Source organism: Alexandromys fortis, unplaced genomic scaffold (assembly GCF_014885135.2).
Source record: "Alexandromys fortis isolate MF-2015 unplaced genomic scaffold, M_Fortis_MF-2015_v1.1 scaffold_1, whole genome shotgun sequence".
Classification (NCBI taxonomy): domain Eukaryota; kingdom Metazoa; phylum Chordata; class Mammalia; order Rodentia; family Cricetidae; genus Alexandromys; species Alexandromys fortis.
In genome coordinates, this window is record NW_026067927.1 from 34934201 (window position 1) to 34944223 (window position 10023).

Here is a 10023-nt window from a genome sequence, read left to right on the forward strand (position 1 = left end):
CAAGAGATCTAAGATCTTGCCCAGGCAGTGAGGGAATTCTGGGGAACATTATCAAAGCACTTTATTGAATTTCTGTGCGCATGCTACCTGGGCACTATCTCCACTGTGTCCATCATACCATAGTCAACCCCTACACTCCAGGGGCACACATGCCGGAAGGACTAACCCTGGTTAGTTAGGAATCGGTATGCTCCTTGATCCAAGCCAGGTAGTAGGCTACGTCTGTGTAGACTCCGGGCTTGTTGCGGTCACCACAGCCGGAGCCCCAGCTGACAACACCTCGCAGGGTGAGCCGTTGCTCTGCAGCCCCTTCTCCACATACCAGAGGACCCCCGGAGTCACCCTGGGTAGGGGACAAGCAAGCTCATCGCTCTTGTTCTGTAGTGGACAGGTAGGGTTAAAGTACCAACCAGGACCCCAGGGCTGACCTGGCAGGCGTCTGTGCCTCCCTCCAGGAAGCCAGCACAAAGCATTCCGGGCAGGATGGCGTCCCCATGCACGTCAGCGTTGGAGCAGCGCTCCTGGGAGATGAAGGGTACCTGCGCCTCCTGCAGGAAATCGGCGTATTCCTCCGCCCCTGCAAATGAGGACCTAAGCTTGCTGCGTGGGCCGGGCTACCAGGCAGTTCCACACCTACCCTGACTTGGCTCCCTCACAGCAAGCCTGAGTAGTAGGGACCTGCCGGTAACAATTTCTCAGACAAGGAAACTGAGGCCCACAGAGAAGCCGGGATTAGAATGAACAAGAAGACACCCCTTACCCTCTCCCACGCAATGTCTCAGAACCTGGCTCCCAAAATAGTTGTCCCCATTGCTCCGGCATGGGGACAAAGTCCTAGTTAAGCCTTTGTAACTTGGAGCCCAGAGAGAAGAGAAAGTTGGATTCTCTCTATAATCCTGAGCTGGGTCACTTTTTGTCCACGTGACATCTGGGAACCTCAATGGAGAAGATGCCTTTTTTTTTTTTTTTTTTTTTTTTTTTGGTTTTTCGAGACAGGGTTTCTCTGTGGTTTTGGAGCCTGTCCTGGAACTAGCTCTTGTAGACCAGGCTGGTCTCGAACTCACAGAGATCCACCTGACTCTGCCTCCTAAGTGCTGGGATTAAAGGCGTGTGCCACCACCGCCCGGCTGAGAAGATGCCTTTTTAAGATTGGCCTTTGGAAATGTCTATGGGGGCATTTTCTTGATTAACGATTGATGTAAGAGAGCCCAGCCTACTCTGGGCAGTGACACCCCTGAACAGGTGAGTCTGGGTTGTGTAAGAAAGGAAGTCGACCCAGCATTGGGGAGGCAGAGGCAGGAGGATCTCTCTGAGTTCGAGGCCAGCCTGGTCTACAAGAGCTAGTTTCAGGACAGGATCCAAAGCTACAGAGAAATCCTGACTCAAAACAAACAAACAAACAGCAAAAACAAAGCTAAGCAAGATGCTGAGAGCAAGGCAGCAAGTTCCTTCCCGCTCTCTACCTCAGTTCCTGCCTCGGATCCCCCTCCCCCTCCATGGTGGACTGCATGCAGCCTTGTAAGTAACAAAGTCTTTCCCGCCTATGCTGATTTTGGCCATGGTGTTTATCGTCACCATAGAAAGCAAACGAGGACAAACCCAAAGGGATTTGGGAACCTCGACAGCGAGTTCTAGATTCTGGAAAAGTCGTGCTTCAGAGACAAGGGCCCCTGCACGGGTTTTTGGTGTTTTTTTTTTTTTTTTTTCTTCAAAATTGTCAGGTCAGTGAAACGAGTACCCAGGCTCATCGGAGGCTACGAAAAGTGCGCGCTCAGATAGCCAAAAATCTCCAGCCAGCTCCCAACCGCTGTGCCTACCCTCGAACTGGTGACCCCAGCCGGCCACCTCGCAGAGCACTGTCTCCGAGGGTGGGGCCGCGCTGATGGGCAAGCACACGGGCTGGATGTAGGACGACATGATCGCGCAGCTGTTGTTTTCGGTTTCCTTCAGGCGCAGCAGAGCTACCACAAGAGGGAAGGGTTAGACGGCGACCTGGGGCCCCAACCCTCCCCATTTTTCTCTCTATTCCTGCAGGGTCACCCCACCCAAGTCGTGCTGGTAGGTGATGGAGGAGAAGCCCTCATGAAGGAGGTAGGAGCGCACAGCCAGCGTCTGGCACTGCTCGCAGCTCTGGTTATGGCGATCTTGACCGAGCACCACCGTCAGCTCCTCGGGCGCTGGCCTGCGGTCGGGTGGGAGACAAAGTGCTCAGGCTGGATACAGACGTTCTGGGGGCGCCCCTGCTCTCAACCCCCCGGGGGAGCTCGAAAAATGCGGGGTGAGAGGAGAGTAGGGTGTAGGTACAGTAGAGCGGCCAAGGGGTCCCCGAGGGTGGCGCTTGCCGGTTCTGCAGACAGTGAGCCGCGGTCAGCACCCAGCAGGGGGCGATGAGGCTGCCGGCGCAGAAGCTGTCGCCCCAGTACAGCGCAGCGATGTACGGGTGAGACCCAGGCAGAGCCACTAGTCCGCCCACTATGCGGCTGAGCGGGGACAGTCGCTTGAGGAACCGCTGTCCGCAGCCCATTGAGCTGATCCTGGACACATGATTCTGACGCTCAGGCGAGGCTGTGGAAGGAAAGATTAGCTGAGGCCAGGGACACCCTCGGCAGGCTGCCTGGAATAAGCAGGGTCCACATGTTCTGGGCCGGGACCCCCTCCTCTGCCTAACCATCTAGCGCGTGCAACAGAGGTGGCGCCTGGGACGTGGGCTGAGGCTTCTGCACTGTGGAAGGCTGGGGCACCGGCAGGTCCTGATGCTCAGGAGGAACTCGAGGAGGTGCCTGGGTTGGGGTCTGGCACTGCTCCAGGTCGCAATAGTCCCAGGTCAGCCTGTCGTCCCTCCAGACGTAGCACCATGGGCGCATGTCATTATCCGGATTCCTGCAATCTCAAGAGGAAACACTGTTGTAAGGAGAGCCCCTGAGGGCCCTAAGGGGAAGCAAATTGACCTGCCCAGTCCCTTCCAGCGAACCGGCAGAAGGCATGGTGTCCCAGGCCTAGGCTTAGCTTTTGCTTCGCAGTCATGTTCCGGTAGGTGGCCTCCGAGGCCCACCGCTGACATGGTGCCCCCGATAAAGTGTTTCCAGCCTTGCCCCGGTAGCTGAGTCCCCTGTCCTCGTAGCAAGTCGCCTTACTATCTAGGAAGAAAGGGGACTCCCTGCAATCAGGGGATGGTTCTGTTGGTGTTCACTTTTCCATTCTCCCTTATTCACCTCCCCCAAGTCTTTTCCACATAGAGCCCCACTCACCTAAGTCGCAAAAAGGTCCAGTGTAGCCCGCAGGACAATGGCACAGTTGGTGACCCTCCACCTGGAGGCAGCTGCCCCCATTGAGGCACGCATTGGTGCTGCAGGCTAGGGGAAGGTGCACACTGTTCCAAACCTGGGCATACCATGCCACCCAGCCTCCTACCAGGGGCTCCTGACTTTCTGCCCTCCTCCCCACAGTCGCCACACACCCACTTACCCTGACTGGCCAGTGGCTTGCAGTGGGCGCCAGGACCCTTGCATTGGCACCTGGCCACACCTGCTGGCCCCGTTCTAAACCATATCTCATTTTCGTGGAAGAACTGCAGAAGCTGAGGCTCGAAGCACTTCTCTGGGGGACAAAAAGAGGACAGTGGGACCATGCAAATTTCTAGGGTTCCAGGGACCTCTCCTGGGCAGGCAGCTCCCCCTTACCTCTCTGGCAACGTGTCCCAGTAAGGTGTTCTGGGCAGAGACAGTGGGGGCCATTGGGGGTGTTCACACACGTCCCTCCTTTGTGGCAGGGGTTGTTTTTGCTGCAGTGGTCTGAGAGACAGACAGACACCGGAAGGAAGAAGAGGGAGTCTGAGTGACACATGAAGAGGTCAAACCCCAGCCTGAACCTGCTTGTCCTAGAACCATGGAACCCCAAGTTTCCGGTCCTTAAACTCATCTGTAAAATGGTGGTCTCTTTTCCCAGAATTCTCCCTCTGACCTTTGAAAGGATGCTGTAGGAGAAGGGAAGAGGCTGGACCCAGAATCCCAAGTGTGTGGGGTCTGATGATACCTAGTAGGTGGGTGGGAATAGAGTGAAGGGCAGGAGGCGGCGGCCTTGGGCCATGGGTTGCATGCAGTACCTTTCACCTTCTTGGGCTCCAAGCAGTATCCCCACTGCTGGTCCTGGTCAAAGTTAGGAGTGACGGCACACCTGGGGAAACAAATGAGACTTCTCTGCTTTGCCTGAAGGCTGAGTAGCGCGCACACGCGCGCGCATGCGCGCGCCCTTTTGCCCAAACACAATTCTTAGGCAGATGATAGACAGGCAGAATCCATTTTCTCTAGGCCCCTCCTCCAACCCCCATGAGAAATTTTACCAGGACCGGCCCGGCCCGCCTTTGTGGATGCATCTGTGGTGCAGACGGCGGTGGTACAGGAAGGGAAAGTGGCAGAGGTTCCCATCGACGGTGAGAACTGTGGGAATAACACACCTCTGAAGCCTACCCTATGCCCAGCTGCCCATGCTGTGCCTCATGGGGCCTGGCTGGAGAGAGGAGAGTCCTCAAAGAGAGCACTCTACATCCAAGACTGCACCCCGCTTAGAGAACGGTCTTAGATTTCTGCCTCCAACCCTCACAAGCTCTGTGCCCTCGGGTCAAGTCTGAAACCCAAGAGCTTGTCACAAAGTTGCCACTTAGTAAACATTTAGGTCACTTACCATTTTTTTGTTGTTTTTTTTTTAATTTTATAACTAATATATATTTATTTATGTATTATGTATACAATATTCTGTGTGTATGCCTGAAGGCCAGAAGAGGGCACCAGACCTCATTACAGATGGTTGTGAGCCACCATGTGGTTGCTGGGAATTGAACTCAGAACCTTTGGAAGAGCAGGCAATGCTCTTAACCACTGGGCCATCTCTTCAGCCCACTTACCTTTTTTTGACTCATTAGTAAAATGGCAACAGTAACAGGACCGCCAATCCTCATGGTTCCCGGGCTTTGTGTGTGCAAATCTGCCTGCCTTGTGTAAGAATTTCTTTGTAACCCGTAAACCAATATTTGTGATTCAGGTTGAGGGTATAGATTAGCAGTAGTGTTTGCCTAACATATGCATGATATCACAAGGAAAAACAAAAACCAAACAAACTACCAAGCCCTTGCAGTCTTCCATGGTCTTAATGAAACTGTATGCATCAGTAAAAATGTGCACACACACACACACACACACACACCCAGCAGAAACCCAACAAGGCAGCGCTCTGCCCTGAATATCCTTCCCGACATCCATGTGGCACGATATTTTTCCTCCCTCCCTCCCTCCCTCCTTCCCTCTCATCCTCTCTCTGTTTTTTTTTTTTTTGTTTGTTTTTTTTTTTCTTTTCGAGACAGGGTTTCTCTGTAGCTTTTTGGTTCCTGTCCTGGAACTAGCTCTTGTAGACCAGGCTGGCCTCGAACTCACAGAGATCCGCCTGCCTCTGCCTCCGAGTGCTGGGATTAAAGGCCTGCGCCACCACCGCCTGGCCTCCTCTCTCTGTTTTTTGAGACAGGGTTTCTCTGTGTAACAGTCCTGGCTGCCCTGGAACTCACTCTGTAGATCAGGCTGGCCTCAAACACACAGAGATCTTCCCACCTCTGACTCCTGAGTGCTAGGATTAGGGGGATTAGGCGTGTGCCGCCACTGCCCAGCAGCTTTTATTTTGTTTTTTTGAATGCTCTACCATGCCCAGCCCAGTTTTCTTTTCTTCCTTTCTTTTTTAAAGAGCGCTAGGGTTTTAGCTCAGCGGCCAAGCACTTGCCTAGCACCAATCCCCAGAACTTCAAGGAGAAAAAAGGGAAGATGTGCTTCTGTGCATGCTGAAGTGTTATCTAGAGCTCCCGCCACAAGAAGCTGTCTTGGACCTTAGGGAGAAACTGAGTCAAAGATGCCTTGTTCAGGCAGGCGGTAACCGTGCTATTGGCCAAGAGGTCAGCGCTGAGGGAGCAACAACATGCACACTGAATACGATGCCTTTGAACAGAATCACACATGAAACACGGTTACATGTCGGTAACTGATGAAAATGTCGCAGTCAGAGGTCCACGGGAACCTCACAGAATTTGCGAATCTGATGTCCCTGTGGTTGTAGAGAATATAATTAATCAGAAAAAAATAACTGTGTCGGAGGGAGGAAAGGGGAAGGGGAAATAGGATTGTAATCTCAAAAAGAAGAGCTATCTACTTTGGAGGATGAGTGGCAGTGGCAATGCTGCGACCACCGAGCCCAGCGCCTAGGACACGGTCAACAAACATTTGCTGCAAGTCTGTTTTTAGTGGCGTTGAGCAACAAGGCAACAAAAGACAAGGAGCCTGGACCTTTAGGGCAGGGGACCACTGCTGGGTCAGGTTGAAAGGGGCAGCAGCTGTTTGGCTTAGTGTGAGGTTGGGAGGGAAGGTTAGAGGCTCACACTGTGTTGGGCCTCACTGTGAGGCATCATGCCGCAAGCCTGAGCTTGGCCTCACCAGACGTAGCTCACCAGGGTAGGGTTCCCTGTTCACAGCCCTAGGGCAGAGTTGCCAGGGGTACTCATCACCTAAGTGGAATGTTCTAAGAGTTAGGAATTATCATTTTGAGTTATCATTTTGTGCTGCGGCTCAAACCCAGGGCTGTGTACATGTGGGGCAAGTAAGTGCTCTACAGGTGAGCTACAGCCCTAGGCTAAGTCAGAGCTGAGGCTTTAGAGGCATTTTCCTGCCTTTGGGTGACCGCTTTACCAGGATCCTTTCTCCTTAGCAGCAACCCTGAGGGACTCACTATTACCTGTCTAGTTTTTCAGACGGGGAAAGTGAAGCCCACACAGGAAATTTACAAGTGAGAAAGGGAGGGTTTGCAGGCAACCTGGGTGTTTGTGACCTTGGGCGAGTCTGAAGCCCTGATCTGGCTCCCATCACCCACGCAGGGTCTGAGCTCCATCAGTGATGACCGACATCTTCCAGAGGTGTTGTGAGGAAAAGGGGGGACACGGGGACCCTAAGGAAGACTGGTGAGCGTCCAGGTGTGATGGCACCCATAGTAAACCGCCCCACGCCACCGCCACCAAGCACCTGCCAGGCTCTAAGAGAGGCTTCCGGTACAGCCCAAGCCCTGCCCTCTGAGCATACAGCTTGCTATGGATCTGTAGGCACTACTCAGGTCTGCAGGTCTTCTGAACAGCTCTGCTCAGGATCCCTCCTCTGCCAGAGGCCTGAGGCTGCAGAGACCACACAGGCTAAAGCACACTCAACCCCGCCAGTGTAGATTAGGAAGAAGAGCACATCACTTACCCACAGTGGGCTCGTCAGGGCCGTGCTTGAATTCCTTAGGTCCTTTCCATGGTGGAGCCTACAGAGGACAGCAGGCAGGAGCATCAGAATTTCCTTGATCCTATGCTAGGGCCCAACCTCCTTCCACCTCCCCAAAGTACAGGATTTCCTCACAAGACTTGACCCTCCTCCCTCTTCCCATTGTCTCCCCTACAAATGTAGCCTGTGTTGTCATATCCCCCAGTGTGGGCTGCTCTCTCCTTTGTCTGGGCCTGCTGGGCTGGCCATGCCTTCCCCCACACACGTCTCCCAGTCACCTGAACTAGCAGGTGATAGGCAGAGGCCAGGGTTGGGACAGGGACCCCTCGGTACCATCCTGGTCCAATCCTAGCATCCACAGCCCTCACCGAAAGTGTCAAATCCAGGCTCATCAGCAGGGACCCCAGGAGCCACAGAGCCCTCATGTTGTCGTCGATGGTCCCACTGCCTGCCCAGGAGGGCAGATCAATAGGTCTGGGCAAAGTTCACTGAAGCATGAAAGGTGAAACTTGGTCAAACACCCTCCTGGGTCCGAGGGGCACAGGCTTTACGGAAAGCCTGGCAGAACCGTGACATGGCATCCTAGCAACTGGGGAGCTGGCTGAGGAGAAGGCTCCTACAGCACAGTCTTACAGTCTATCAGGAAGCATGCTGTTTTCTTCTGCTGTATAACCGATTGCCACACGCTGAGCACCCTAAAACAATGTCCCCCTTAAACCACATTCACGGCTGCACAAACCCACAGGTAAACAGTTGGTGTTCAGGGTTAGAGTTACCCAGACTGTCACAAAACTGAAGTTCAGGCTGAGTTCCCGCTTTGAAGGGGCATCCCCTCCCAAGTCCCTTCAGAGATCACCTCCATGTGGCCACAGGACAGATGCCCCACTTCTTTCTGGCCGTCAACTACAGGCTACATTTCTGGTCACCTGCTTCCTTTAAAGCCAGCATCAGGACTGGAAGAATGGCTCAGCAGTTAAGGGCACTTGCTGTTCTCCCAAAGGATCCAGGTTCTAGTCCCACACCTACATGACAACTCAGAACTCTCTGGAACTCCAAGTCCAGGAGCTCTGATTGCCTCTGTGGGCATCAGGCATGCATGCAGGTAAAACATTATATAAGATAAATAAGGGCTGGAGAGATGGCTCAGTGGTTAAGAGCATTGGCTGCTCTTCCAGAGGTCCTGAGTTCAATTCCCAGCAACCACGTGGTGGCTCACAACCATCTGTAATGAGATCTGGTGCCCTCCTCTGGCGTGTGGGCATACATGGAGGCAGAATGTTGTATACATAATAAATAAAAATTTTTTATTTTTTAAAAAAGATAAATTAAAAAAAGATAAATTAATTAAAAAAATAACAAAATAGAATCAGTATCAGAGGGGAGAGGAGGAGGGGAAGTGGGGGAGGGGCGATGTGTGGGAGGAGGGGGAGGGAAATGGGAAACGGGGAGGAGGCGGAAAATTTTTTTCAACAATTAAAAAAATAAACAAAAAAACGGGATTGGAGAGATGGCTCAGAGGTTAAGAGCATTGCCTGCTCTTCCAAAGGTCCTGAGTTCAATTCCCAGCAACCACATGGTGGCTCACAACCATCTGTAATGGGGTCTGGTGCCCTCTTCTGGCCTGCAGACATACACAAGGACATGATATTGTATACATAATAAACAAACAAACAAACAAACAAATAAATATTAAAAAATGAACAAAAAACAATAAATAAATAAATAAACAGAAAAAAAAAGAATCCGTATCAGAGAATGCCCGTGTTGAATTGCTTCACACTTTGGGCCTGCTTTGCCAGGAAGATTCTGGTCCTTTTTCACGGCTTATCTGATTAGGCCAGGCCATCAAGGATACTCTTACAGAGCCAGGCATAGCGGTACATGCTTTTAGTCCCAGGAAGCAGAGCCAGGTGGGTCTCGGTAAGTTTGAGGCCAGCCTGGTGTGCATAGTGAGTTCCAAGACAGTAGGGTTATGTAGACCGACGCTGTCTCAAAAGAAACACACACACACGTGCACACACATGCTATCATGATGTCCACCGATAGGACTCTTAATTCCAGTTGTAAATTCTTTCCTTCTAAGATGCTGTGTTTCTCAGGTTGGTCTTCCATCTGATCCTCCTGCTACAGTCTCCCTAATATGTGCCACGATGTCCGACGGCATTGGCAAAATCCTCTTATGGTCTCCATGTTATTTTGGATTAGGGCAGATTTTTTAAACACTTTTTAAAAAGGATTTATTAATTTATTGATTTAAAGTGTTCTTCCTGTATGTCTGTCTGCAGGCCAGAAGAGGGCACCAGGTCTCATTATGGATGGTTGTGATCGACCATTTGGTTGCTGGGAATTGAAACCTCAGGACCTCTGGAAAAGCACTGAGTGCCCTAAACTATTAAGCCATCTCTCCAGCCCCTAGGGTGAATTTTTGTATGATAATTCCTGTTCTGTCCCAAAAATAAGGTTTATGAAAGATAGGATTGAAAAGCACTGTTATTTAATAAGGTATCAAAGCTGCACCTCCTTGCTCTCATATGCAAGAATGTATCTTCTGCTGGCAGCCGAACTTTGTAATGTAAGAATCACCCAGGTGAGCCGGGCGATGGTGGCGCACGCCTTTAATCCCAGCACTCGGGAGGCAGAGGCAGGCGGATCTCTGTGAGTTCGAGACCAGCCTGGTCTACAGAGCGAGTTCCAGGACAGGCTCCAAAGCCACAGAGAAACCCTGTCTCAAAAAAAA

At 52.0% G+C, this 10023-nt stretch overlaps 1 protein-coding gene across 2 annotated transcripts; it reads right to left on the minus strand.

Annotated features, from left to right (window-relative positions):
- Positions 1-44: 44 nt before the first annotated feature.
- F12 (coagulation factor XII) lies at positions 45-7790 on the minus strand. 2 transcript variants are annotated; one of them, XM_050144228.1, is made up of 14 exons: positions 7655-7790; positions 7269-7326; positions 4340-4436; positions 4103-4173; positions 3681-3791; positions 3466-3597; positions 3249-3353; positions 2972-3176; positions 2669-2880; positions 2343-2565; positions 2046-2182; positions 1818-1961; positions 429-577; positions 45-343 (listed from the first exon to the last, which is right to left on the minus strand). In XM_050144228.1, the coding sequence occupies exons 1-14, from the start codon at positions 7709-7711 to the stop codon at positions 176-178; spliced, it is 1869 nt and encodes a 622-aa protein (XP_050000185.1). In that variant the 5' UTR covers positions 7712-7790; the 3' UTR covers positions 45-175. The 2 variants fall into 2 exon arrangements, with proteins under 2 accessions (XP_050000185.1, XP_050000186.1); XM_050144229.1 differs by having other exon boundaries at positions 2972-3137; positions 7655-7774.
- Between the last annotated feature and the right edge of the window lie 2233 nt (positions 7791-10023).

Excerpts from the sequence above, each read along its gene's own strand:
- F12 (XM_050144228.1), bottom strand. The coding sequence starts at position 7,711 with ATGAGGGCTCTGTGGCTCCTGGGGTCCCTGCTGATGAGCCTGGATTTG. Across the intron at positions 7,327-7,654 it reads GCCTGGATTTGACACTTTCG|GCTCCACCATGGAAAGGACC; the intron begins GTGAGGGCTGTG and ends TGTCCTCTGTAG. Across the intron at positions 3,354-3,465 it reads CAAGCCACTGGCCAGTCAGG|CCTGCAGCACCAATGCGTGC; the intron begins GTAAGTGGGTGT and ends ACCTTCCCCTAG.